General features: G+C 43.5%; 3 protein-coding genes across 20 annotated transcripts in view; 1 reads left to right on the forward strand and 2 right to left on the reverse strand.

Annotated features, from left to right (window-relative positions):
- Positions 1-8,837, reverse strand: part of TBCE (tubulin folding cofactor E) — a 16,623-nt gene extending 7,786 nt beyond the window's left edge. The window contains exons 1-11 of one of the 4 annotated variants that reach the window (XM_032964830.2): positions 8,731-8,837; positions 7,381-7,481; positions 6,226-6,310; positions 5,612-5,812; positions 5,382-5,470; positions 4,412-4,511; positions 3,649-3,751; positions 3,003-3,079; positions 2,464-2,559; positions 839-903; positions 533-597 (exon numbers count right to left, since the gene is read on the reverse strand). In XM_032964830.2, coding sequence (XP_032820721.2) covers positions 533-597; positions 839-903; positions 2,464-2,559; positions 3,003-3,079; positions 3,649-3,751; positions 4,412-4,511; positions 5,382-5,470; positions 5,612-5,812; positions 6,226-6,310; positions 7,381-7,481; positions 8,731-8,819 — 1,071 coding nt within the window. In that variant the 5' untranslated portion in view covers positions 8,820-8,837. The other 3 variants (XM_032964832.2, XM_032964831.2, XM_032964829.2) reach the window with 3 other exon arrangements.
- A 2,985-nt stretch (positions 8,838-11,822) lies between these two features.
- GGPS1 (geranylgeranyl diphosphate synthase 1) lies at positions 11,823-20,209 on the reverse strand. Of its 10 annotated transcripts, none has more exons than XM_032964838.2 (6): positions 20,123-20,209; positions 16,558-16,674; positions 16,033-16,103; positions 14,599-14,898; positions 13,717-13,962; positions 11,823-13,500 (listed from the first exon to the last, which is right to left on the reverse strand). In XM_032964838.2, exons 2-6 carry the CDS (start codon positions 16,631-16,633, stop codon positions 13,276-13,278), a joined length of 918 nt encoding a protein of 305 aa, XP_032820729.1. In that variant the 5' UTR covers positions 16,634-16,674; positions 20,123-20,209; the 3' UTR covers positions 11,823-13,275. The 10 variants fall into 10 exon arrangements, with proteins under 10 accessions (XP_032820729.1, XP_075927560.1, XP_032820731.1 ...); XM_076071445.1 differs by lacking the exon at positions 20,123-20,209 and adding an exon at positions 19,480-19,498; XM_032964840.2 differs by lacking the exon at positions 20,123-20,209 and adding an exon at positions 18,779-19,452.
- Positions 20,210-20,404: 195 nt separating this feature from the next.
- Positions 20,405-26,126, forward strand: part of LOC116948308 (uncharacterized) — a 48,694-nt gene continuing 42,972 nt past the window's right edge. For 2 of the 6 annotated variants that reach the window (XM_032964842.2, XM_032964844.2), the window contains exons 1-2: positions 20,409-21,020; positions 21,668-21,754. In XM_032964842.2, the coding sequence (XP_032820733.2) occupies positions 21,731-21,754 (24 nt within the window). In that variant the 5' untranslated portion in view covers positions 20,409-21,020; positions 21,668-21,730. Of the gene's footprint in view, positions 21,021-21,667; positions 21,755-26,126 lie in introns of all 6 variants that reach the window. The other 4 variants (XM_032964845.2, XM_032964848.2, XM_032964849.2 and 1 more) reach the window with 3 other exon arrangements.

Here is a 26,126-nt window from a genome sequence, read left to right on the forward strand (position 1 = left end):
TGTTGTCACCTTCTCACCAAGCTGCTTGGCAATGGTCTTGTAGCCCATTCCAGCCTTGTGTAGGTCTACAATCTTGTCCCTGACATCCTTGGAGAGCTCTTTGGTCTTGGCCATGGTGGAGAGTTTGGAAATTGATTTATTGCTTCTGTGGACAGGTGTCTTTTATACAGGTAACAAGCTGAGATTAGGAGCACTCCCTTTAAGAGTGTGCTCCCAATCTCAGTTCGTTACCCGTATAAAAGACACCTGGGATCCAGAAATATTTCTGATTGAGAGGGGGTTAATTACTTATTTCCCTCATTAAAATGCAAATCAATTTAAAACATTTTTGACATGCGTTTTTCTGGATTTTGTTGTTATTATTCTGTCTCTCACTGTTCAAATAAACCTACCATTAAAATTATAGACTGATCATTTCTTTGTCAGTGGGCAAACGTACAAAATCAGCATGGGATCAAATACTTTTTTCCCTCACTGTATGTGTACGCACTGCATAGTGTATTATTGCTGTATTAGAATTAATGGAATGTACCTCTGAAATCTTATTGTTGTAGAGTGATAAGAATGTCAGCTTGGGGAACATACTTGTTTGGCAGCCTGGAATGTTAAAGTAACAAAAATCAACGTATACAGAAAAACATGTTATGTGAACACAGTTCATCAACGACAGTAAGGAGGAGCTATTATTTTTATTTTACCAATGAAATAAATTCCAGGTTAAATCTTAACTGAAATTCCACAGGTAGTCGTCATCGAGATTAAAATGCTGACTAAATTATAATCACACGCAGTGGGCGAATTCCACAGTGGAAGTTATATTAGCTTCATTCGGACTCACCACACTTGACATCGTCAAAGTGAACGCTGGTCAAGCCACACTCATCGAGCCGCAGTGATTCCAGGCTGGAACAGAGGTCAGGCAGAGGTCAACATCGTCATTATTGGGGACCATCGGCAGCACTGTCACCAGCATAATTCCACAACGTGCGTAGCACACATCTGCAGTTACTAATCGTCCATAATAGAGTTTTTTTTGGGTTAGATCGCGTAAATATATAAATGTGTCGTTAAACCCGCCACCACCCGACACAGCCAACTAGTAAGGGTTGTCACGTAAACAGAACATGCCAATTCGTCACTAGTACAGCACACCGGAGTGTTGGAGAGCCAAGCCACAACATTTACAATCTGAGTACGACGTTTCGCCAGTAGTTACAACCAGCATCATTAGGCGACAGCCAGATTTGTGGAGAAGTCCACAAATCATCACATCTACGCCTCTATATAAGGAACGAAACAGGTAGCAGCACAAATGATAGCACTCAAGTTATGAACCCTACCATTATTTTCTTCATGTGCACAAAAATAAATCAGCACTTTCATCATGAAAATTACATTTTAAAGATATATAAACTACGAGGGGGTGGGTGGCCAGCACCACGCCCGGCCGCCTTTGTCTCCCCAGTGGCGATGTTCACACACCACACCAGTTACTCGTTTGAGGCTGAGTCGACCTAGGGGAGGTCCAGGACCGGTTAAAATAATCGTTCCCGGTGGTGGCCGTGAGCGGGAATCGAACTCGGGTCGCCGGGTTCGTAGCGCAGCACACTAAGCACTACACTACAATGCATTACGCTTCCACATGCACGGGTCACGTGACAGATTTGACGTTACAGCTCACTTGCCGTGCAAAAAATACATGCATTATTGAGCTCCCCCCCCCAAAATGTGTATTTTTATCATTTTTGCATGGTGTACAGTCTGAAAAGTACCCACATGGCAAATTTCCAGTTTGTTGCATATCGGAAAGTAGGCTAAACATTTTGAACAGACAAACATATTCACAACTTTGCCTTTTATATATATGGAGTTGATCATTACTTGGGCACTACTGCCTAAAACAGGAATGCCTTGTGAATGCTGAGATATTTTTTGGTGTACGCCACCCATGGAAATAAATGTTGTTTGGTAATACAGTAGTATCCTGATTCACATCTTCCCCTTTTATGTCATTTTGCAAATACGTCGTCACTTTATGAATGCCACTGCTTGATCTGCGTCGCCTCAACCTCACACTTATATAGCTGACAGCATCGTTCGTCCTTTCTCGTATCCGTAGCCTCTCAGCCTTCGCTACCACCTACAGCCTGTAAATCGCTTTGATTGACGTTTCGATTTTCGTCGTCGCACCTTTCAGAAATGCATCCCCGACGTAAACCGGGGTATTACTGTATACAGATTTTGGCAAAATCCGTTATGTCCCGCCTTCAGAGCAAAGAGGAGTTACTGCCAGATATGTCGACTTACAATATATGTATTGGTATAAAGCAGTGTTAATGAATGAAGTGGCAATAAGTTTCTTTTTTTTTATTCTACCTGTACACTACTGCCTCTTCATTTTAAAGATGTACTTTAATTGTCTGGGTTTGCGCCATTCAACATGGGTGTTGCACCTTTCCCCACCTCGGCAACATCGCGATGTGATTGATCTGCTCATTGCCCTCCAAGCTGTTTCCTTCCAAATTCAAGCTGCGCAAGGCCTGCAGCACGCCCACTGGCCTGCAGATCACACAACCATCGTAAAACCAACAAGTTAGATATTGTCAAAACATACGCATGGATTATGTCACATGTTTATCTGCGGAAGTATTTATTTAGCAGTATGGACACTGACGGGTAGCTGTCAGGGCAAAACACATTTGCAAAGTCCTTTTTTATATGATTTATGTCTCAAAATGTTGAGAAAACCATCCATAAATTTGGTTAGTTTGAAACAGGGTAAGCCCCTTATAGGAATGCAACATTATACCAACGTTTTGTTTATACTCAATCATCTTTAAATTCAATATAGTGCCCTCCTCTCCCCCCCCCCCCCATTACAGACGGACAGACAGGGATAAAGCATAGACCCTTTCAACCTCAGCTGGAAAGTGTTAGAAATGTATTAGTGTAATATTGGAATGGGTGATTCAGCTTAAACACTCTGTCCTTCCAATCCTCACGTCTCGAGAGTAGTGATATTGTTCTTCAGCAACTCAAGGTGTTCCACATTTGGCCACATTTCGGCACACACCAGCACCTGCCGACACACACACACACACAGGAGACAAAGGCATCACATCGCTGGAATTGATGATGTTCCCATCCTCTCTACTGCTTACAGGAACATCCAACAATAATATGGCTAACCCCGTCAGCTGTTTCATTTTGTATGTTGATTAACGGTGAATAACTACATTAACCCCCCTCTGGTCTTCGCACCTGATAGGCTCAAGGTGATGGCATCACCTTTACCTCCTCTATTTAAGAGCAAAACAGGAGGAAGTATCCACAATTCTGGCTATTGCCTGATGAAGCTGGTTGTAATTACCAGCGAAACATCGTACTCGAATTGTTAATGTTGTGGGTTTACTCACCAACACACCGGTTGGTGCTGTACTCGTAGCGAATTGGCATGTTTTGTTTATGTGACAAACTTTACTAATTGGCTGTGCCGGGTGGTGACCAGGTTTAATAACGCATTTATATTTACACGATCTAACCCGAAAAAACCCTCAATTCTTTTTCTTCACTTCACGGTAACGTGATAGCAATGGTGTGCGTGGTGCACATGCAGGTGAATGCGCGCGTATGCACCCACATGCCCACCTGTGACCACGTTAATGAGCAGGAATTGAGGACCAGGACCGTCAGATGGGAGAAGCAGGGGGACAGTGATCTGGGTGTCTCAGGAATGTCGAGACGATTCTTGCTGCATGCCATGCAAATAGAACAAAGACACTTAGTGCTTAGTCCGTTACGTGCAACTGACACGTCGAGCAATCCAACTTGTGGGTGTGCGCCATATAGAGAAAATGGGCTTTGTTAAAATGTCCATTTGGGTAAAGCAAATGTAGGAGCTACCATAAAGAACTTGGCTGTGCTGAAGAAGTTGGCCAAATACCTCACACAGAACCCTCCTGAACAAGTCTTGAGACTCATTGAGGCTTCCCTGGAATAAGTGCTATTACATGTATGATGTATCATTAGCCTGTATGTAATAATATGCATTGCATGTTACAAGCCACATGAACAAAATGACTCATGTAAAATATTGGTTGTTTTATAAAAAAATATATCGGTATGCGAAAGCAATTCTGCGTAGAATGACTTCTTGTTTCGTTTAACAGGGTGATTAGCAACACGATATGTTGCTGTTGGGGTTGGTGAGCTAGTTGTACGTATATTGAACGTCTTTCCTACCATATATAACCAACTGTGCTAATAGGTGCAGGGGAAGGACAAAACAAAAAAAAGTTGAGTGAATGAGCATTCATGACCGCTCGATCTGTAATTCAAGCTCAGCAAAACAATGTAATTACGTTTGATATTCCGAAATTCCAACTGAGTAGATGAATGCATGGAAGTTCACCTGAGGATCAGGATGGACAAGTTGCACAGCTGTTCTGTGATGAGGGCCACCTCTTGCCACGAAGACAATAAACTCCGTGAGATGTCGAGATCTCCGATATCTGATCCCATTTCATGAAGGACCAAGAAGATTAGAAGCTTTTACAATCATAGGATGAAGTGTGATATGTGACCCGTTAATGTCATAGCAATTGTGTCACTTGAACTTTTTAATTATATTTTCAATGACAATCCGTTTTTATGCATTTATGTAAACTGCAGGACTGAATAAAACAATAGTGATTCGATGCCGAAGCATTCAACTGTGAAACACTATCCTTATCTGACAAAGTTAAAGAGTTAGGAGTGGAGCGGGAGCACAGTAGCCATCGCACCGCGCGATGACCTCGGCCAACTGGGTTCAGCTCCTGGCACCAGCTAACATCAGTGGCAAGCGATACGTACGTATGTTGAACTTGTTTTGCACCATACGTAGCCAACCGTGCTAATCAGAGGTGCGGGAAAGGACAACAAAACTAAACACAAAAAAAGCAGTTTGAAAGAAATGAGTTTTCAATCTGGATTTAAAAGTGCTAAACTCAAGGGGCTTCTTAATATTGGAAGAGAGTTCCAGATGGCTGCAGAAGCGCATCTGAAAGTGCGTGATGCGGTAACCGTCTTTGTTCGATGGCTAGCCAAAAGCCGCTGCGAGATGACCAAAGTTTGCGTGATGATTTATACTACTTGACGAAATCAGCAAGGAAGTGCGGTTCAATTGTGGCAAGCACTTTGTGTGTAATGAGTGTGATACCTGCCACCCCGCCCCTCTTCAATAACTGCCACTAACCCGTCATGGTGATGTGTGCTCAAACAACCCCCATAACCTGACAGGGCATGGAGAGGCCTTAATCCTGGAGTGGATTGACAATAGGCTGTACATTATTATTATTCTTAATGCGTTAAGCAAAAACTGCATTGATATCCAAGGATACTGGGACATGCTTCTCGGATGGCCTCTGCTGGGCCAGGACTGTTCACCCCGAGTCCAGACAAGGCCACAATCTTCAGACTCTCAAGGCAGCTGCACTGGCACACAATGTACAATGCATTACAATCATCGCATCATCTCCATCATCATTGCCACGTCAGTTGTTACGCTGCTGAATTCAGTGGACAACGGTTTCCCCAGTGCCATCTATTTGGAGCTATGTTTAAACTTCACCTTTGTTTCTGGAAAATCTTCTCCATTCCCACAACCTGCATGGGAATCTTCTGCGATGTGGAGCCCACGGAAGACGTGTACTCCTGAGGGAGTTCTCCCGTGTTGTCCTCTAGCTGTGCGTACTTGTCCCGCACAGCCGATAAAAACGGCACCCCTAGGTCTGCCTTCTTGGGCCGGATGAAGGAGCCCCCCGTCGGGTGTCTGCGAATGATGCACAAGATAACTGTGTGAAGACGCGTTCAATCACCTCTGTTTGTTCTATGCACATCTCAACAAACCTGCATGTTTTGTGGCAAACATTCCTAGTCCCCATTGCTCTTAATGACACCACCTTGCAGTCTTTCAATTGCACCCAGTCTTCTCCGCTAGACCACATTTGTTTACACGATGGAAACAAAAATTCAAACGATTTAACAAAAATAGTCATGCAAACCAAGGTGAAATCAATTTCTCAAAGTGTTGCAAATTCTAACTCACCTCAATGATGGTTCTTTGTATTATTATGAAACATTTTGGTCAACAGCGATTTATATATTCTCGTGCACAGTGGGCCACATGAGTGTTGAGCAATGCTGTGATGAATAACAGTGGTGTGGGACTGGGTCCCTCCTCACTGGCAGTGGAAGTAACGAACGCCGCCGTGGCTCCCATCGTGTTTGCCGCGTTCCGGGTCGTCCCACTCCACACCAAACCACAGTCCTGTCCAGCAGCCAATACCAAAGCTCATGAAACATAATTTTCAACCAGCACATGAGAGTATCAATCCATAAACCATCGCAATACTAGTGCATCTCGAGGTGCCATATAAAAATGTGGGAAAAAACCATAGGGGGCAACATTACTGCATGTTCCGGGGCACAACAAGGTCTGGGCACAAGCCAGACCCACGTAGTTAGAACAGGCTGTTGATTGTGCAGATAGTGTAGCTGCACTAAGGGCCCAGTGACCAGATGGGCCTCGGGCAGCAGGTTACAAAGAGGGGGTGAAATTGGACAGGGAGCCCCAGGGCCAGCGGCGATATTACACAAACATCTGCATCAATAGAAACAGCTTTGTACATACAGCCTGTATGCAAAGTCATGCTCAGCTGTATGTTTAAAAGCTACAGGAGTCACCCAATACACATCACTCACAGACGGTCCGCGGTTCATATTTGGCACTGCAGAGGAGGGTGAGTGGAGGGCCGGTGTGGTGAAATCTTCTTTAATGAGGGCTGAAAAGAACTTTCAAATACCTTTGGCGGGCCACACATTTACACCTAAGCATCATTCAAAACTGCAACAAAGTAAAACATTATTAGCCCTTCCATTTACTGAGCATGCTAACATAAGAAGCACATTGTTACTTGGTCAAAAATATTCCCATCGAGTACCCCATTAGTGTGGATTCTTGCAGTGACTGATATAATTATTGTCTGCGGGCTGGATCGAAGTGACTGGACTGTCCAGTCCCTTCACCTGATGAAGGCCACTTGTGTTGTGGCGGAAACGTCGTGATTTTTTGTTATTTTATTTTTACCTACGTGACTTTACCGAATAGAACCAAAGAGTATGGATCCTTGCAGTCACGAAAGCTTCAAATCTAGAATGTATCGAAGTGCTCGATGTCATTGGGCTGCGAGCCTTATAAAATGAGGTTGCGGGCTGTGGGTTTCCCCAGCCCTGGGCTAGCGGTAGTGGCATGAGAGATGAAATCCGGGTCGATGGGTAAGGACTGCGGTCAAGGACGCGTACGGGCATGAGACGGGAGACGGCAAAAAGGGTCTTTACCTTGTGTCGGAGGCACCTCGCCTACGAAGCGCACCCTGCCGCACTCTCCATCGCTGAGCACTCGCCTCCCAACCACATCTTCAGGCATCTCGTCCATCGCCCTGGAATGACAGCAGATGTGGATCGTCTTGGGAGTTCTTAGATTGTGACCAAAGCACCTTCCGGAATGCACCTGATCTCGTCAAGATCTCAGAGTTGTTATAAGGCTGCTCCCAGGATGCACGCAGTGGTTCCTCGGCAGGGCAATGCAGCAAAATCCATTGCTGTCCTGTGCTCATGTGCTTCTATGCTCCCTACCTTCGACAACCTGGCATTGACCAGCATGGCGAAGTATGGTCAAGTCACCCCCAATGACCTTACAGACACACCGTATGAGGAATCCCTTTATATAGAAGTCGAAATGACATGTGATGAGAGCAGTATGGTTATGCATGCCTTGTGAATCCCAGCATCGAGACTGGACATCTGTGAAAAAGAGCTTCATAGCTCATCGGATTCCTCCAGTCTAAATAAAGATTCTGATTCCGTATTCTCATTTGCACAATGATGCGCGTCCTACTGTTTAGTGGGTCTGCTCTTTGAGTCACTGAAAGACAGGTGAGGCACACGAGGCACCATCATCATCCACGATCACTCCACTGCTGGATGAAGGCCTCCTCCATCAGCCATCGCAGTGTCTCTTGAAGGGACTTTTAAAAAACAATAAACTTGCGAGCCCACGGCATAATCATCATCAGCATCATCGTCAATCGCGATGTTTGTTACGTAATTCAAACAACATAACACGCAGAAAACAATGTATGGAGATCGCCTAGTCGTTCGTGTTGAAGTGTATGCGCCTGAGCTATACGATTACTTGTACACGTTAACCGTTCGCAATAAAATAAATACAATAATTGTGCTGCCCGACTGTCAAGCCACTGCTGGATGAAGGCCTCAACCGCGCGATGTCAAGCCAAGCGGAGTCGCTCGACCATACTTCACCACGCCGGTCACGGAGCGCGTTGGCCAAGGCGACCGCTTCAAGGCGTCACTCGCCGCTGACCGAATGTTAACACGAACAAAAGCAATTAAATTGTAACGTAAAAATATTAACATCGGTCGTCTTCGGGCAACGCCACCTTAGTCCGAATACTTAGACGGTGCCTTGATACACGCGTGTGTGTGTGTGTGTGTAACGCACAGATATATATATGATGCGACGTTTATTAATAGTTGTAATTACAAGCGCGGTAATGTGACGATTTGTAATGTAATGTTTTATAATGTAACGTTTTGTAATGTCGTGTTTTAAAATGTAACGTTTTGTAATGTAATGTTGTGTAATGTTCATAACAATGCAGAGCGCACCAGAGAGTCACCGGCGGTTCCGGTCCACAGTTTCCACCCGGAAGGTGCGACGGGCGTGAGGTGAATAGCATAGACCGCATAGGTAGCATCGCCGCGTGAGAGCGTTTGTATTTCATAGACCGGAACGATCTTCCTTCCGATATTCCGGAAGCCACCAGGAGCTGTGGCACTTGCGATTTAACTCGATAGATAACATCGATTGATAACTTGATTATTTAGAACTGCTTGCTGTGTCTTTAGTTTGTTGTCCTTCGCCCGCGCCTCCCGATTAGCGCAGTTGGCTACGTACGGCGCGAAAGAAGTTACTACACGCTTTTTATTAACTCATTATTACACGCGTTTTATTAACTCATTATTACTACACCTTTTTATTAACTCATTATTACTACACGCGTTTTATTAACTCATTATTACTACACGCTTTTTATTAACTCATTATCACTACACGCTTTTTATTAACTCATTATTACTACACGCTTTTTATTAACTCATTATTACTACACGCTTTTTATTAATTCATTATTACTACACGCGTTTTATTAACTCATTACTACTACACGCTTTTTATTAACTCATTACTACACGCTTTTTATTAACTCATTATTACTACACGCGTTTTATTAACTCATTATTACTACACGCGTTTTATTTACTCATTATTACTACACGCGTTTTATTAACTCATTATTACTACACGCTTTTTATTAACTCATTATTACTACACGCGTTTTATTAACTCATTATTACTACACGCGTTTTATTAACTCATTATTACTACACGCTTTTTATTAACTCATTACTACACGCTTTTTATTAACTCATTATTACTACACGCTTGTTATAAACTCATTATTACTACACGCTTTTTATTAATTCATTATTACTACACGCGTTTTATTAACTCATTATTACTACACGTTTTTTATTAACTCATTATTACTACACCTTTTTATTAACTCATTATTACTACACGCTTTTTATTAACTCATTATTACTACACGCTTTTTATTAACTCATTATTACTACACGCGTTTTATTAACTCATTACTACTACACGCGTTTTATTAACTCATTATTACTACACGCTTTTTATTAACTCATTATTACTACACGCTTTTTATTAACTCATTACTACACGCTTTTTATTAACTCATTACTATATGCGTTTTATTAACTCATTATTACTACACGCTTTTTATTAACTCATTATTACTGCACGCTTATTAACTCGTTATCACTACACGCTTTTTATTAACTCATTATTACTACACGCTTTTTATTAACTAATTATTACACGCTTTTTATTAACTCATTACTACACGCTTTTTATTAACTCATTATTACTACACGCTTTTTATTAACTCATTTTACTACACGCTTTTTATTAACTCATTATTACTACACGCTTTTTATTAACTCGTTAACACTACAGGCTTTTTATTAACTCATTATTACTACACGCGTTTTATTAACTCATTATTACTACACGCTTTTTATTAACTCATTACTACACGCTTTTTATTAACTCATTATTACTCCACGCTTTTTATTAACTCATTACTACACGCATTTTATTAACTCATTATTACACGCTTTTTATTAACTCATTACTACACGCTTTTTATTAACTCATTATTACTACACGCTTTTTATTAACTCATTATTACTACACCTTTTTATTAACTCATTATTACTACACGCTTTTTATTAACTCATTATTACTAAACGCTTTTTATTAACTCATTATTACTACACGCGTTTTATTAACTCATTATTACTACACACGTTTTATTAACTCATTATTACACGCGTTTTATTAACTCATTATTACACGCTTTTTATTAACTCATTATTACTACACGCTTTTAATTAACTCATTACTACACGCTTTTGATTAACTCATTACTACACGCTATTTATTAACTCATTACTACACGCTTTTTATTAACTCATTATTACTACATGCTTTTTATTAAGTATCCTCAAATCTTGTAACTAAATTTGTACCCACTTCCCAATGTGGTATCGACTGCAAACTTGGCATACTTATGTCATACTGATGACAATACTATCTTCTATCATTACATTTTTTTTACATTTTTTATGTTATGTTTCGGCTTGGGTCTAATTGTCCACGGTCAACTCACGTTGGCTGTAAATGACCACGGCCTCTTCCTGGAGTCGTGGAGTTCTTCCATTACTAGTAATTTCATTAAATCGTGTTTACATTTTTTTTCTTACTTATTACCCAACAGCTGCCACTGGGGGTGCCCGCGATGAGATGTCAACGACCTCTCTGGTATGCAGGAGGTCGTGGGTTCGAGCCTGACATGATTTTGTAATGTTTCACGTCTCATCTCCCCGTGGATTTTTCACCGGGTCCTCCGGATTTTCCCCTCCACGTTTAGAATGAAGGTGTATAAATTAGTTTTTAGTTTAAATATCCGAGATGAGCATGTACAAGGCATACCTGTCAACCCCTTATCAGTGCCTAATTATAGACCAATTCAGACCTTTATTGGTCACCCCGTGTCCTTTTTAAATTTCAACGTTCATCCTAGTCCCATCACAAGGGAGAAACACAAAGACATTTTTTGCCCGTATTGAAACGGATGTACACAGTATAGACCCGAAAACTCAATATCCCTGTACAATACGGGTACACCGTATGGGTTGACAGGTATGTTGATTAACATTGATGAGGTTTCCCGCACATCCGATTAGCACGTACGGTGCGAAAGAAGTTCAACGTGCAAGCAGTCTTCTACTTACGAACGATAGACTTCCTAACGGGTCTCAGGAATGAATTCGTAAACCGAGGACTGCGCGTACATACATGAATGTAACACCTTTCGTGTCTGCAGGAGTCATGCAAACCAATTAAACGTGTACATAAGTATAACATTCCTAGATGCGGTTGTTTGACCATACTTCACCACACTGAAGAGTGTGGGTTGGTAGAGGGGGGCAGAGCCGATTCAGATCCCATTAATCATTGAGGTTAGGCATGGCTGAGAATCAAATTACCTCCATACAATAGACGCATTAAAAATAAACAATTCCATAAAATAACTTATAACCCAAGCAAGATGTGAAAATGCTTCAAATAACTTTTAATATCCATACAGGTAATTCCAAAGGGTACACACAATGCATTGAGGCGTTATTTGCAAACAAAGATACACAAGTGAAAACAAAATCACAAACATTTGTGTACATTGCATTTATCACATTGTATTTCAAAGCGTTTATTTAACTATGTTTGGCATTCAATACAAAAAAGTCGTGTTCCGTGTAGAAAATTTGCACAAGTAAACCATTACACCCCAACACTAAAACGTAATTAAATGAAATATTGCAAAGTTAAACCATACATTTTTTAGTGTAAACAATTGTAAAAAATTCCAAACGTAATTGTTGCACCAGTATTGACAATCACAGACGCCTGTGTGTTTTTATAATTTGCACACAAGGTGTACACTTAACACTTAATTGTGTAAATGTTACATTTACGAGTGTACCAACTTTTCATTTCACTTGAAAATGAGGCGTACTGCACCAAACTGGGGTATGTTTTCATCAGCAACGTTTAGGAACTAGTTCTAGATACAGCAGTCTTAAGTGGTTTTATGAGACTTCTCCAGGCAATGGTGAACCTCATATTAGTATGTGTCAACTCAGAAAAATGCAAATTAAAGTCTGGAAAATGCAAGCATCCTGCATGTGTATAACATCAGTCGTGACAATCTGATATATCATACACCCCATGCAAAATAATGCAATGTTCTTCCTTAGATGTTACATTTTATCTTTTAGAAGGGCGAGACTACCCTCCTGTTCCCGTTTTGCAACTACATCTACTGATACAAGATGGATATTAAGGAAATTTGCTGCACTTCCTCTTAATGTAACACTGATGAAAGGTGCAATTAACATTTGGCTTTCGTGTCACCATTACATTAAAATTGATTTTGCTCAATAATTGTATCGACGTGTGGAGTGGCAGCGCAGCAGTTGGTGGCGGTGCACTATGAACCTGTGAACCCATTTTCAATTCCCAGCCTTGGCTACAATCAGTTATTTTTGTAACTAGTCCTAGGCTTCCTCTTCATCAAGCGACTGACTGGCATAGCAAAGTCTCGTCAAACAAACCCCATGATTGATATGGTGTGGGTTTACCTGCATGCAGCAGTGAATTAACAGGTTGTGTAATTGTATTCATAATTTAGTCGATTGCATTGCGAATTGTCCGCCTCTACTTGACTTTTTCAACTTACATTTTATATTTAAAAAACATCCACTCATACAATGCCCTGAGGTACTAAACAGAGCATGGTCAGAGCACCAAAGGGCAGAAACACCACTTACATTCGAATAACGTTACCCTCCATCCGTGTTCTGTCCAAGTGCATTCTGCACGATTGCGTGTACTACTGCAAGAGCTCGCACAGTGCTGCTTCTTCCGCGATAGCCTTGCGCCACGAGAATGGACGCGAACACCACATGCACTGAATGTACAGTACCGAGGGGTGAGTGCAGCGTTCCCTACTCCTGTGCATTTGGCTCCTGCTGGAAAATCTCCGCAAGGTGTTTGACCAGCGCCTCCAGGAGTGGATTCCCGCCCAGCTCGGCAATCTGCTTGTACGCTTGCTTCTCCAGTTGCAACAAAGTCTGCCTCGTGTACTCGAAGGAGCCCAAGCGCTCCAGATGCTCGACACAGTACCGCTTGACGTCGATGTCTTCTGTCCGCTTCCGCAAGATGCTCAGCACCTATCGGTGACGGAGACAATTGCAGGGTCAGGTTTGTGAAGGCTGAAAAAGTAGGAAGACTAACCGTCAAGACGGGAGATGCAAGCAGAAAAACGAGTAGCTCATGTAGATACATGGCGAGTACACATCCAACGTTTCACTTAGGGCATTTTCCATCTATTAAATTCAATATTTGGGAAATGTTTCCAAAGAGACACAAGTAAGACCCTCAATTACCTGTGTGCAATTAGGCTCCGATTGTATGGCGTGGATGAGCGGAAAGGAAAACTTTCCCTCAGTCAGGTCCTCGCAGTAACTTTTGTTCTCCATGTACTTTTGCGAGCGCAGGTTGGCGTAGTCATCCCGAATTTGGAAGAGCATCCCCAGCGTGTCAAGTATTGGCCGCAGGTTGGCTTGGTTCTCGCTGAACAGCTGCATTAGCCCCACCGCAAGTCCAAACAGACCGCCCGTCTTGCGCAGAACCTATCAGGACAGAGAAACGTGTTCAGCATGTCAGGCAACCTGCACTAATGCTCTTATCACGGCACACTTCTAAAAGGAAGATGCGGCTAAAAAAATATCAGCTCTTATTTTGTGGATACAAAGCGAGGATGTCAGACACGAGTTTAAACTTTTGTGAATGAGAAAAATAAATACGATAAAATATCGGCAGGCACGCCATTATGGCACTCTAGTGACATCACTCCAATAAATGTTAATGATACACATATTGACCATCTCCAGTGTGTTTTGTTTTCATTATTTTCAATAACATGTCTAACAATGGACAATCCAGGATGCAGATCCTATATATCTACATAATACTAAAGACATGCTGTCGACTCTCTCTGGTTCTAGTCCTCTCGATCCTCTTTATATTTGCCTATGACTTTCTCTCTACGATATAAATGCTCAGTTTGTGTACAGCATCCTGATTCACTTGCATTAAGATGCTATAGTGATCCAAATTGTATAAGAGTTATTTTTTTTTGGCGGGTGGAGGAAGGTTTGTATTCCTACATATAAAGACAATTCTTGTACCATAAAATAAGAACTGGAAGACACAGAAACACAAACCATGCTACACAGGCGTGAGTGTGATGCCCAAGGCAACTTCACCATGCGTATGTAGTCCTCCTCGCTGGGGCAGGTGTAAGAGTCACGCCAGTAGATGTCCATGCCCTGGCCGCGGTGCAGCTCCAGCAGCTGGCTGGTGAACAGGGCGACGGCGTCAGCGTGGCCGAGCGTCAGCACCTTCTCCAGGCCGAGGAAGTAAACGTAGTTGGCGGAGTTGATGACAGAGGGAATGCCGTAGATGCTGTGCGCCACGGGCAGGCCGCGCCGCAACTTCGAGTTGTCCTCGATGTCGTCCACCAACAGACTCGCATTGTGCAGCATTTGCGTCACCTCCATTATAATCTGCGGCGGATGGGCGACGTGAACATGGACGCACGCAAAAGTATGTTATAGCAGCAGACATGTAAAAATTCACTGTGGATTTTTGAGGATGTGCTGTATGGCTCTCTGATGTATTTTCAGTTTGTACCGCATGCGTTGTTTGGCATGATGTCCGATGTTTTAAATTCGGTTCCTGAAGATGCTCCCAGCATGTGCAGCCAAATGTGAGACATCATGTCGAACAACACGCGGTACACAACCCGAAAACAAATCACGGAGCTGTGTAAATATTCACCCCTCGGGGGATCAGATGAATTGTCACAATATGCAGTTACAATCTCACTTGTACTGCGTGGCTCGTATCTCATTTGTGCTGTTGTGTATTCTATCTCATTTGTACGGACTCCTTCCTTACATCTCATCTTCTGTCTCATTTGTATGTTCTGCTTTCTAATTTGTACCGTCTACCCCGTAAATTCTCTCATGTTGTCTTGTTTGTTCAGTTTATCCCGTACGTTTTTTTTATTTGTGCTGTCTGTATTTTGTGCCATATGACTTGCTTATTATCTTGTAGATACCATTATTCGCAATGTATATTAGCACACATTTGCATAAATCCTGAATAATAAACTTTTAAGCCTATGATTTAAAACATTTATTGAGGTAAGAACCATTGTCAATTGCGGAATTCTTTACATGTTTAATAGACAATGTTTGCCAAACTGATAGCGAATAGAATGAAATACAAAAATGCATTGAGAATGTAATATAGTAATACAATGGTGGTGGTGTAAGGATTATCAGTGGGGTGGAGCAGTGGCGCAAGAGTTAGCAAACTGTGCTATGATCCCAGCAATCAGTTTTATTCCCGACCCCGGCTTATATCAGTGGTGAGTGATAGCTAACTGGCTCTAGTCCTAGATATCACCTTCACCAACCTGTACTGACCAGCATGGTGAAACATCCCCGTAAAAAAAAAGGCTTGGGGAGGCCTTCATTCTGCATTTATATAGGGCTGTATGACAAACGACTATCATACTGTGGTTATTTAACTCTTAAAAATGTAACAGACATTGATGTGTCTGCCCACCAGCTGTATCAATATATACATGGACTTTAGACTAATAGGTATGTTTTCGTGATGACATTTTCCACCTGTAATTTGTCTTCAGGGATTTGTAGCCAATAGTTGAAAGCCTTTGAGAGCTTGGTCCTTATTTGCGCACCTGTATAAATGCAGCACATTGTACAATCCCATGCCAACATTCGTTGACAGTACAAGACAGTAATTGTTGAAGTAATATTATATGGTCAATAAACCCCGACAATCCATATGGCACTCATCCAGCAGTGGACTAATACATGACTGTTCATTTACATTCAATATCAAGATGTAATCATGGCCAAAGAGGGTGATGATACTGCACCTTTTCAATGCTTTATACCCTCCGCCAAATCAAACAGCTGCTGCACAGTAGAACTGTGAGTTTAATTATTTCAAGTGTGGCAACTTATACTTTCTCCTCCATGTGAGAAATAACATTACCAACTCAACTTCACTCACAGTGACATTTAAGGAGCCGTTCCTCTCTCCATTACCAGTTCCCTGGTTTGCCATAATCTTGACTATGCATTGCCACATTTGTTAACGTGAAACCCAGCAATGCCTTCAGGACCAACCTGGCAACTGAAGTAAGTAGTTGTACGGCTCCATGAGGATTCTCTCTGTTTGTTCTTCCTTTCCGCTCTCCGCCATGCTGTTACGTCAGTGACTTAGTTGTATCCCAACTGCAAATGCTGTAAGTACCAAAGGTTCAAAGTAAATAAAACGCGAGAATAACAGTACTTGGTTACAGGTGAGGAGTAAACAATTGTAAAACATTCCAGTCCTACCACCTAAACTAATAAAATGGTTAACCAGCACTGAGCACAAAAGCCTTTATTATGAATATACAGATTGTACTCAAGACTTAAATCACTGACCACCACTAAGATAATGCCCTACACGGGTTCGATTCATGGCCACGGTTAAGATCAGTGGCAAGTGATGCCTCAACTGAACGTCAGTATCCAGAACAAAGGCGGCAGCATGAATTTAACATCTTGAGCACATGATTGTTTATGGTTTACGTGAACTTTAAGAAATTCATATTCAAAAGTATTGAGGTTAAACCATTCAACTTGTCCTGGAATAATATACCTATGAATGCAGTACAATACCGGCGAGAGCATTGGTGCAATAGCAGTAGACTTCCCAATGAGAACAGCCACCTAAGTTCGACTCCTAGTCGTGGCAATCAAATAGTGACAAGCGATCTCCAATGTGGCAACGAGGCCACCGTTCACCAGCAAACCCGCACTGAACACTGTGGCGAAGCATGGAGATATCTATGGGACCATTTTTACCGGTATCAAAATGATGGGGGGGGGAGAAAGTAAGAATAGGCTTTACCCTTTCTGGCAATTGTCAAAGTGTTTTCTTAATGTTGAATTTAGTTTGATCGTGACCACCAGAGACCGGCAACCTGCGGCACCACAGCCGCACGGCTCTTTAAGGGACTGCCTCGTGATCCGCTACTTATTCAACGTTGATATTTTTTTAATTCACCGAATTCTAACCAAAAAAAACCTCCCCGGCTCTTCTTGTTGGTTATTTTTGCTTGCTTGTGACGAGCGACAGCACACGGCATACACCTCCAAAATATTAGCTCGTATCACGCCGCGACCGAGACCAGCCACTCACGACACCACCCCCCTTAAAAACACAACAATATATACGCGGCGTGCAACAACTTGCGCCAACGACTTCATTAGCCCAACTGAGATTACCTCAGCCGGGTAAACGAACGTTTATAAATGACCTTAGCCCCCCGAACGACCGCGTCCTCCCGCCTTGTGACCAACAACAACAAATTAGAACGTCTCACAACAAAACGCGAGTGTCGGCAACGAGTCCAGTCACAATACCGGCACCGAATTACATACAATGCATAGGCAGAGTCCACACCCTCCCCCCACACACACACCCCCTGCCCGCAACTCCGATTGGGCCAGAGCCGGCCACGTGGTGCGCCCGGCAAAATAAATTTGCACCAATGAGGCGCGCGCATGGGTCGCCGAGCTGCTTATGCGTGTTGGGAAATGCAACGCGATCGCCGGAACAACAAAAAAAAACCCTCTCGCGGCTACCGGGGTTGTTGTTGTTCACTCCGGAGAGGATCTTCTTATTCCTCCTCCGGAAGACACCGCCGCCAGTTGCAATGTTACCGACGGACTTATTCTAGAGCTCCATGGGTTTTGTTTGTGGGTATGTGCGTTAGCTACTTTCACGCGGGGTTCCCCGTTGCGCGAGACGACACCTCGCGTACCCACCACCAACACCACCCATCAACAACCACCCACCAACACCACCACCCATCAACAACCACCCACCAACACCACCACCCATCAACAACCACCCACCAACACCCATCAACACCACCAACAACCACCCACCAACACCACCACCCATCAACAACCACCCACCAACACCACCCATCAACAACCACCCACCAACACAACCAACCAACCATCGCCACCACCACCCACCAACACCACCCATCAACAACCACCCATCAACACCACCACCCATCAACATCACCAACAACCACCCACCAACACCACCACCCATCAACAACCACCCACCAACACCACAACCAACCATCGCCACCACCACCCACCAACATCACCCACCAACATCACCCATCAACAACCACCCACCAACACCACCACCCATCAACATCACCAACAACCACCCACCAACACAACCACCCACCAACACCACCCATCAACAACCACCCACCAACACCAGCCACCACCAACACCACCCCGCTTTAGACCACTCGGCGGTGTTCAAACTCACGGCAGTTTTCTCTCTCTCTCTACCGCTCTTGACGTAAACGCGTAAGGGAGAAATAAGACGTCCGACGAGATCGAGAATTGCATGAAACGAGGACACTTCACCACCCCACCCTCCACTGGCAGTCGTCGCTGGGGGCCCACGACCCCCGAAGGGGTCCCCTGTGGCTGACGCGAGGCCACGAGGGGTCCCCTGTCGCTGACGCGAGGCCCCGAAGGGGTCCCCTGTTGCTGACGCGAGGCCACCAAGGGGTCCCCTGTCGCTGACGCGAGGCCACCAAGGGGTCCCCTGTTGCTGACGCGAGGCCACCAAGGGGTCCCCTGTTGCTGACGCGAGGCCCCAAAGGGGTCCCCTGTCGCTGACGCGAGGCCACCAAGGGGTCCCCTGTCGCTGACGCGAGGCCACCAAGGGGTCCCCTGTTGCTGACGCGAGGTCCCCTGTCGCTGACGCGAGGCCACCAAGGGGTCCCCTGTTGCTGACGCGAGGCCCCAAAGGGGTCCCCTGTCGCTGACGCGAGGTCCCCTGTCGCTGACGCGAGGCCACCAAGGGGTCCCCTGTTGCTGACGCGAGGTCCCGAAGGGGTCCCCTGTCGCTGACGCGAGGCCCCGAGGTTGTAAAGTGCGAAGGGGTCGCGCTCAGGACGAAGCCTCCCACGCCATCCGATGTGGGGCTTCGTCGCCAAAGCAAAAGTATCAAAAACTTACCGCGCTCCTCAACAACAACGCCCCGCGTGGCCTGAACTAACAGTTAATACAGAGTCGTCACGTGGAAGTTTGTGGGGAGTTGGCGATCACTTTATTACATGCGGTAAATATGTTGGGGCATGACTAAGAAAAAAAGTGAAAATGTTTCCCGATCGCGTAGAGGTTGGTTTTAATTCGCGCGAATGGAAGTTACCCGTTTAAAGCCTAATGAGAAATATGTAATAAACGAAGTTTCGGGCAATGGGCCACGTGTATGTGCTGAGGAATCATTGTCCGAAACGTCTCCCATTACTGTATCCTCTATTTACCCCCTCCCTTTAAAGCCACAAACATGCACGGTGTGGTGATACTGTATGTGAGGAACTGTATGCGAGATACAGGTTTCAGTTTATTTATTTTGGTATAGCCCTGTGAGCCATTCGGCTCTTGAATCGGGTGCAAACAAAAACACAAACACGAACAAGAAAAACACTGTGGCAGAGTACTGTATCTCAATACAGTAGTCAATGCAATACTCTATCAACAGTACTTATCTCGATACAGTGCTTTCAACACAGTACCGCATCTCAATAGAGTACTGTCAATGCAGTACAGTACGTATATGTATACAGTGATGTCAGCACAGTCGCTTTTTTAGCCTTACCCAAGATGGCGGCACCGGCTTCCGGCTAGCGTCACGTGGTGGGCGGGGCTCCACGAGGAAGTGGCGGCGGCGTGGGGTGGGGGGGCGTGGCGTGGTGGGGGGTAGTAGGGGCGGGGTGGCCGTAGCAGGGGCGGGGTATGGGGTAGGGGGGCGGGGTATAGGGTTGGAGGGCGGGGTAAGAGGGGGTTGGAGGGCGGGGTTGGAGGGTTGGGGGGCGGGGTTGGAGGGTTGGGGGGCGGGGTGGGGGGGAAGAGGGGCGGGGTGAGGGGGTGTGGTGACGTCACGCGCGTGGTGTTGTCATCACGCCGTTGTTAGTTACTGGGAGCCGCCGTGGCCCCGTCCTCCCGTTCCGCCTTCTGTGTTGCCACTCCGCTCGCTCTCTCCGCTTTAAACCTTCACCACCCCCCCCTCCGCCTCCTCCTCTTAAAACGTTTTGCGTGTTGACGACTTTGCTTCGTGGGGGTTTAACGGGGTTTTTTTATATTTACGAAGGCGACGTTGTGCAAATAAATCTAATACACTGTAGTAATCATAATCGAACGCGATTGTTTCTTGCTGCTGCTGCCTGCTGGTGGTGGTGGTAGGTAAATAATTAAATAATCGCGGCCCACGAAGCGGTTTCGGTGAAATTTGTTGAACATTTTTGTTTGCTTTTGCTCGCAATCAGTTATAGTGGGGTGTTTTTTTATTTTTGAATCATCCCTTGTGATGGTCAACGGTTCAGTTTTAAACGACGATTATTTTAAATCGGCACAGCGTTTGCAGAAGTCGTTCGCCTCCGTTACAACGATGTAATTATATAATAAAAACACGATTACACCGCCGTGTGATGTTCTTTAAGCGCCGATAAGTTCACTCCGTATGCATGGAGCCAGGGAAGTGGCTGGCCTGACCACGGGTAATTATTACATGTGTAACTCCACACGAGCCACTCATTCATTCATAAACATCATCACCCATTCATTGTTACAAATTATTATTTTGCAATGTGTTGTCGTCTTGTTGCTATTATAGTTTAAAATATCGTGTTATACCTTCCATTACCATGATTAGAGCAGCACACTACCCCATTAATTCATCACTGATTCATCATTTAAAAAAAATTGCATTGCTGTTAGCCTGTTACATGTCCTAATTGCTATGATAGTTTATACCATGCGCGTTCATCCCTTGTCCTCATCACCTCCCTATCCATTCATAATTAAATCTGCCTTGCAGTGGTTTTCGCTATGTGCATGCATGTATGGTCTTTTGTGTTGCGACGCTGTGACTTCATCCAGCAGTGGGATTGGTCGTGGCCGATGATGTTGGCGATGTTCGGATTTGGCGACGTTAAAAAATGTTGTTCCGTAGTGGTTTGGTATCGCTGTGATTTATTGTCAAGCGATAGACTTGGCGGGGCTCTCACTCGGTCCTTCTTTATCTCTGCATCGTTGCTGCTACATTGCTGCTGCTGCTACCACCACCACTACAGTATTATTTCAACGTCTTTTTAAAAAAAAGCTAAATGATTATATACATCCATCCATCTTGGTCGGTTCGCAGCAGTTGTGCGTTGCTCGCCTGCGTGCTTTGGACACAAGTCCCTCAGTGGAACGACGTGGTAGGATGCAAGCACTGTACAGTGCCGTGGTAAGTAGTAATGTTATTAATAAGAAGAGTAACGTTCCTTTATTTACCCCGGGGGGGGGGGAGAAAGAAAAAAAAAGCCTCGCCTAGTCTCGGCACTCGTTTACTTTTGAGAGCATTCGGTGGACGCTAAGCCACGGGTTGTTTGGAGAGGAGAAGAACGTGAGGTCGGAAAGGCAGCACGTGTACACAAGCGCCGGTTCACGATCGAAACCTCCACACAGATGGATCGCATCGGCGATCGCTTTACTGCGATGGCCACCTGTGTGTGTGTTTGTTTGTGTGTCCTACGTTCAGTATTGTTTGTGATAAGCCGTGCGTCCCTGTACGCCTGCGACCCCGTGAGATTGTTCAACGATGCAATGTGCGTGTGTCAAATGAAGCCGCATTAGTAGTATCGTCAATACTATTGCTGCGGTGATATGACACGCACACACGGCTTGTTGTATCGGAGTAAACCGCATATGTAGGGTCGACACACCAAGTGTGGTATGAGAATGAGGCGCAGCATGTGCACACACACACACACAATGCCTGATTACAAAACAAACAAACCCTAAAAGATATTTGGATATTGACACGTAGTCGGTTGCACACTTGCTCGAGTACTAGCGTGTTGCGGCATCAGGATAAGGCACCGGCTCAGGAAGGCCTCATGCAGCAGTGGATTGAGCATGGCTGACGATGAGATTGTAACACGTACTATAATATAGTATGCACTGTAATATACACGGGATAGTACACTGTGTATTGTGACTATGAGTGCACCGGTGTATTCACCGATATTATAGCATTAGTGCCTTACAGTGTCAATGTTTAACCCAACAGTGCTTGTATACCAAACATAGGATGACGTTATATAAAATATATATTTTTAATATTTAATTGTTTCCCTTCTACGTGACTTTACCGAAAGAACCAAGAGTATGAATCCCTGCAGTCACGAAAGCTTTAAATCAAAATAGGATGACGTTGTACGTGGACGCGAGACATTGTATTTATCTCCTAAAGTATATGCTATATACAGCCTTCGTTTGATGTAATGTTTCACTTGCATAGTGTTTCACACATTGTACAACAGTGTAGTGTAACAACCATCCCCCACAATGTTATGGCAACGCATGCATCGGTCATAATGGCACAGGAACACTTGATTTAAAAAAAACATGCTGTGACACATGCATGTTGTATGTTAAATTGGTGCCTAGTGACTTTTCGAAGCATTGATATTATCGTGCATGCACAGTCCGTATAAAACACTCATCCACCACTTAGCAAGTGCACTTAAGTCGTTTTAAATGTTTCCCTTTTAATTGTTAGTCCGTTTTTTTAATTCTCAATCTCGTCTCGTTTGTAATCCAGGATGTAAAATACTTTATTTTTCCCTGCTCACTTTTCATTTGTCTGTTGCCATAATGCGTATCACCTTTTAGTATGCAGTGAACATGTGTCGGATAAATCTATGTTTCGGCCAAAAGAAAATGTTTGTCTTATTTTTGTTACATGTGCTTTTGTATTTCGTGGTTGGAGGTGGTTGGAGATATCCGTGTTGAGACCCATCCATCATCTATCTTTTACTTGATAGTGGCTGGTGAAGATTATATTGTTGTTGTAGTCTATTTGGTCGTACCCAATTGTAGGTGCTGGCAATAATCAGAATCTTTTATTATTACTGAAGGGTTTTTGGGTTAGATCACGTAAGTATAAATGTGTCGTAACCCTCCACCACCCGACAGCTAGTAAGGATTGTCACGTAAACAACGTGCCAATTAGTTTACTGCTTCAGCCCACCGGTGTGTTGGAGAGTAAATCCACAACATTTACTATTTTAATCCGACGTTTCGCTGCTAATTACATCCAGCATCATCGGGTAGTGGAGGGTTTACAACACGTTTATACTTACGCGATTTAACCCAAAAACCTTTTAATAATATTGGTCGCGAAAGCCTACGTGTTAAACTCTTTTATTTATCCTGGAGAAATCCGATGAGCTATGAAGCTATTTTTCACATTTGTCCAGTAAGGCAGGTCAGAAAGTTACAGCAACAAACAATTACAAAAACGATTGGATTGCAAAGTATAGGAAAGGTAAGCAAATCACAAAAAAATAAACACGTCAAATAAATAATATAAGCTTAAATTGCATAAGTACACCAATTCCGCAACTCCGCTTAGCACGGGTGCTATGTATGGTGCGATAGAAGTTCTTACATACAATTCCCAAGCTTGGGTAAGGCAGGAAAACAAGAGCAAAAACAGTCCCAGACCACACCAAGACAACACAGCCCCGCAATGAAATTGCACATCACAATTTAACTATCGATACTGGTTTTGGGCGTGAGTGGGAGTTGATACATGGATAAGGTTGAATGTTACAAATCACATTTTCAAATGCAGTTGTATCCAGCACTAATATTCTGCTTCAGGATATATTTTTAAAGGAATATTTACGATGTTAAGGGAGGGAAACAAGGTTGTTCCCAAACGTTGGTGCTGTATTGGAAAAGGCTTTGTCAACTTTTCTTGTTCTTAAAAAGCAAATAAATGGACGTCTTAGGTTTCTTGGGTTTGACAACGGGGTTCATAAATTAGCTAAGTATAGTTCAGATTTGCAAAGTAAGATTTGATGGATGAACAGGGCCCAGTGTATATTTATTTTTTGCACCACGTGATGTCAGATTGGATTTTAAGTAGAGGTGACAATGGTGGGTCCTGCATGGTACATCCAGTGCAAATCGAAGAGTAGAATGATTTAAGCGGGTTAGTCCGTTTAGTGTTTCAGTAGCTGATCTATAAGCAGTGTCACAGTAGTCCAACAGTTGTAGAATTACGGCTTAAACAATTTGCAGGTGCAATGGAATGAGAAAACAATGTTTTTGTATAAAAAAACTCTATTTTTTATTTTCTTTTAAGATTTGCTCATTATGGGATTGGAATGTAAGTTTTTAAAGCAATCCATAAACCCATGTATATGAAGCACTCTGTTCGTTGATGTTGTTTCTGATATCCGTAATAGGTGTAGGCAATTAAACTGGAGTTTTATTCGAAGAAAATAGCATGATCTTCCTTTGGGGATTTAGGAGCAATTTTAGTGATGATGATAGTCATGATACAGCTTGACTTATGTAGAAGGAATTTGAATGATCAAGTGGTTTTCCTGTAAAAGTGGTTGTTTCTGTAGATGCTGGGGTTTTCTTACCACATGTAAAAACATACAAAAGAATAAGTAGGCCAAAGATCAAAAGAAGGACCTCAAAGAAAAAAAGATGCTTGAGTCTCAGTGAGGCTTTCCTGGATAAATGAGAAAATGCACTACACAAAAACGGTCAATGAAATTCTAGAGTTAAGAGCATTGAGAATTTTTAAGCATATGTTTATCAGTTGTTTTTGTAGATGTTTCGAGTTAATTTATTTTAAGTAGGTAAGAGCTCTTTGAAAGGCAGCATCTTATCTTACAAGTTTAAATTGCCCGATGGTACTTATTTTGGCTATTGCCTGTAACATCCAGACAGCACACTGCCAGTTATGTAGTCAATTGTGGCACGCCAATGGCTCGTGGAGTACAAATCCGTGTCACGTTAAATAGGCGAGAGCAGAAGATGTTGACCTTGACGGCATTATCAGCTCAACATTTGATTTTTTTTTATCTTTTACGATGTTGAATGCACAGGTTATGCCGAGTGATGGCACAGTGCGTAGTGTTCTACTATGCTATGATCACGGTAGCCTAAGTTTGAATCCTGGCCACAGCTAACATTATTACCGAGTTATATTTGAACCAATTCTGGCCCCACCCATTCACCATCCTGCACTGACCAGCATGGTGAAGTATGGTTCAGTAACCTCCGATGACGGAGAGGTCTTCATCTAGCAGTGGATTGACAAAGGGCCGTGAATTATTTCAGGATATGCTGCGTCTGCAATGTTGTATTTAACAGGGGACGGGACACTGCAGTTGTCCGAGGCTGTGAAGCATTGTTAAAAAATTGTGATGGGGATTCTGAGCATGGGGAGAATTGGGTGCAGCCTGTCTGCGCCTTCCTTTAGCCCTGGTTGCCATCACGCCAGGCAGCACATTGTCCACATAGTGTATGTGTATTTGAGCATTGTGGGTGACGAGTTGTGTGGTCTAAGCAGATGGTGTGCAACATACTCTTGTAGTCATCTGCACACTTGGACACACGTACAACTTTGCTATTTTCCTTTGTTCCTTCTGACCAAGTCTTTTTGTCATTAGGCAAATGTGTTACATACTGTGTGTGTAACATGACCAATATTGACTATTTTTTTAGAGAGATTAAAAAAACCCTCAAAATCATAATTAAACCCAATAGAACAACTATCTATTGCAAGGGAGATCCTGGAAAAATTATTA

The sequence above is a fragment of the Petromyzon marinus genome, chromosome 33, assembly GCF_048934315.1.
Source record: "Petromyzon marinus isolate PM22_M1 ecotype Great Lakes invasive population chromosome 33, UKy_Petmar_22M1.pri1.0, whole genome shotgun sequence".
Lineage (NCBI taxonomy): Eukaryota > Metazoa > Chordata > Hyperoartia > Petromyzontiformes > Petromyzontidae > Petromyzon > Petromyzon marinus.

Coding starts and splice junctions, on each gene's coding strand:
- GGPS1 (XM_032964838.2), bottom strand. CDS start 16,633: ATGGCGGAGAGCGGAAAGGAAGAACAAACAGAGAGAATCCTCATGGAG. Junction 16,104..16,557: donor CTACTTACTTCAGTTGCCAG/GTTGGTCCTGAA, acceptor GCATTTATACAG/GTGCGCAAATAAGGACCAAG. Junction 13,963..14,598: donor AGGAGGACTACATACGCATG/GTGAAGTTGCCT, acceptor CTGTCCTGATAG/GTTCTGCGCAAGACGGGCGG.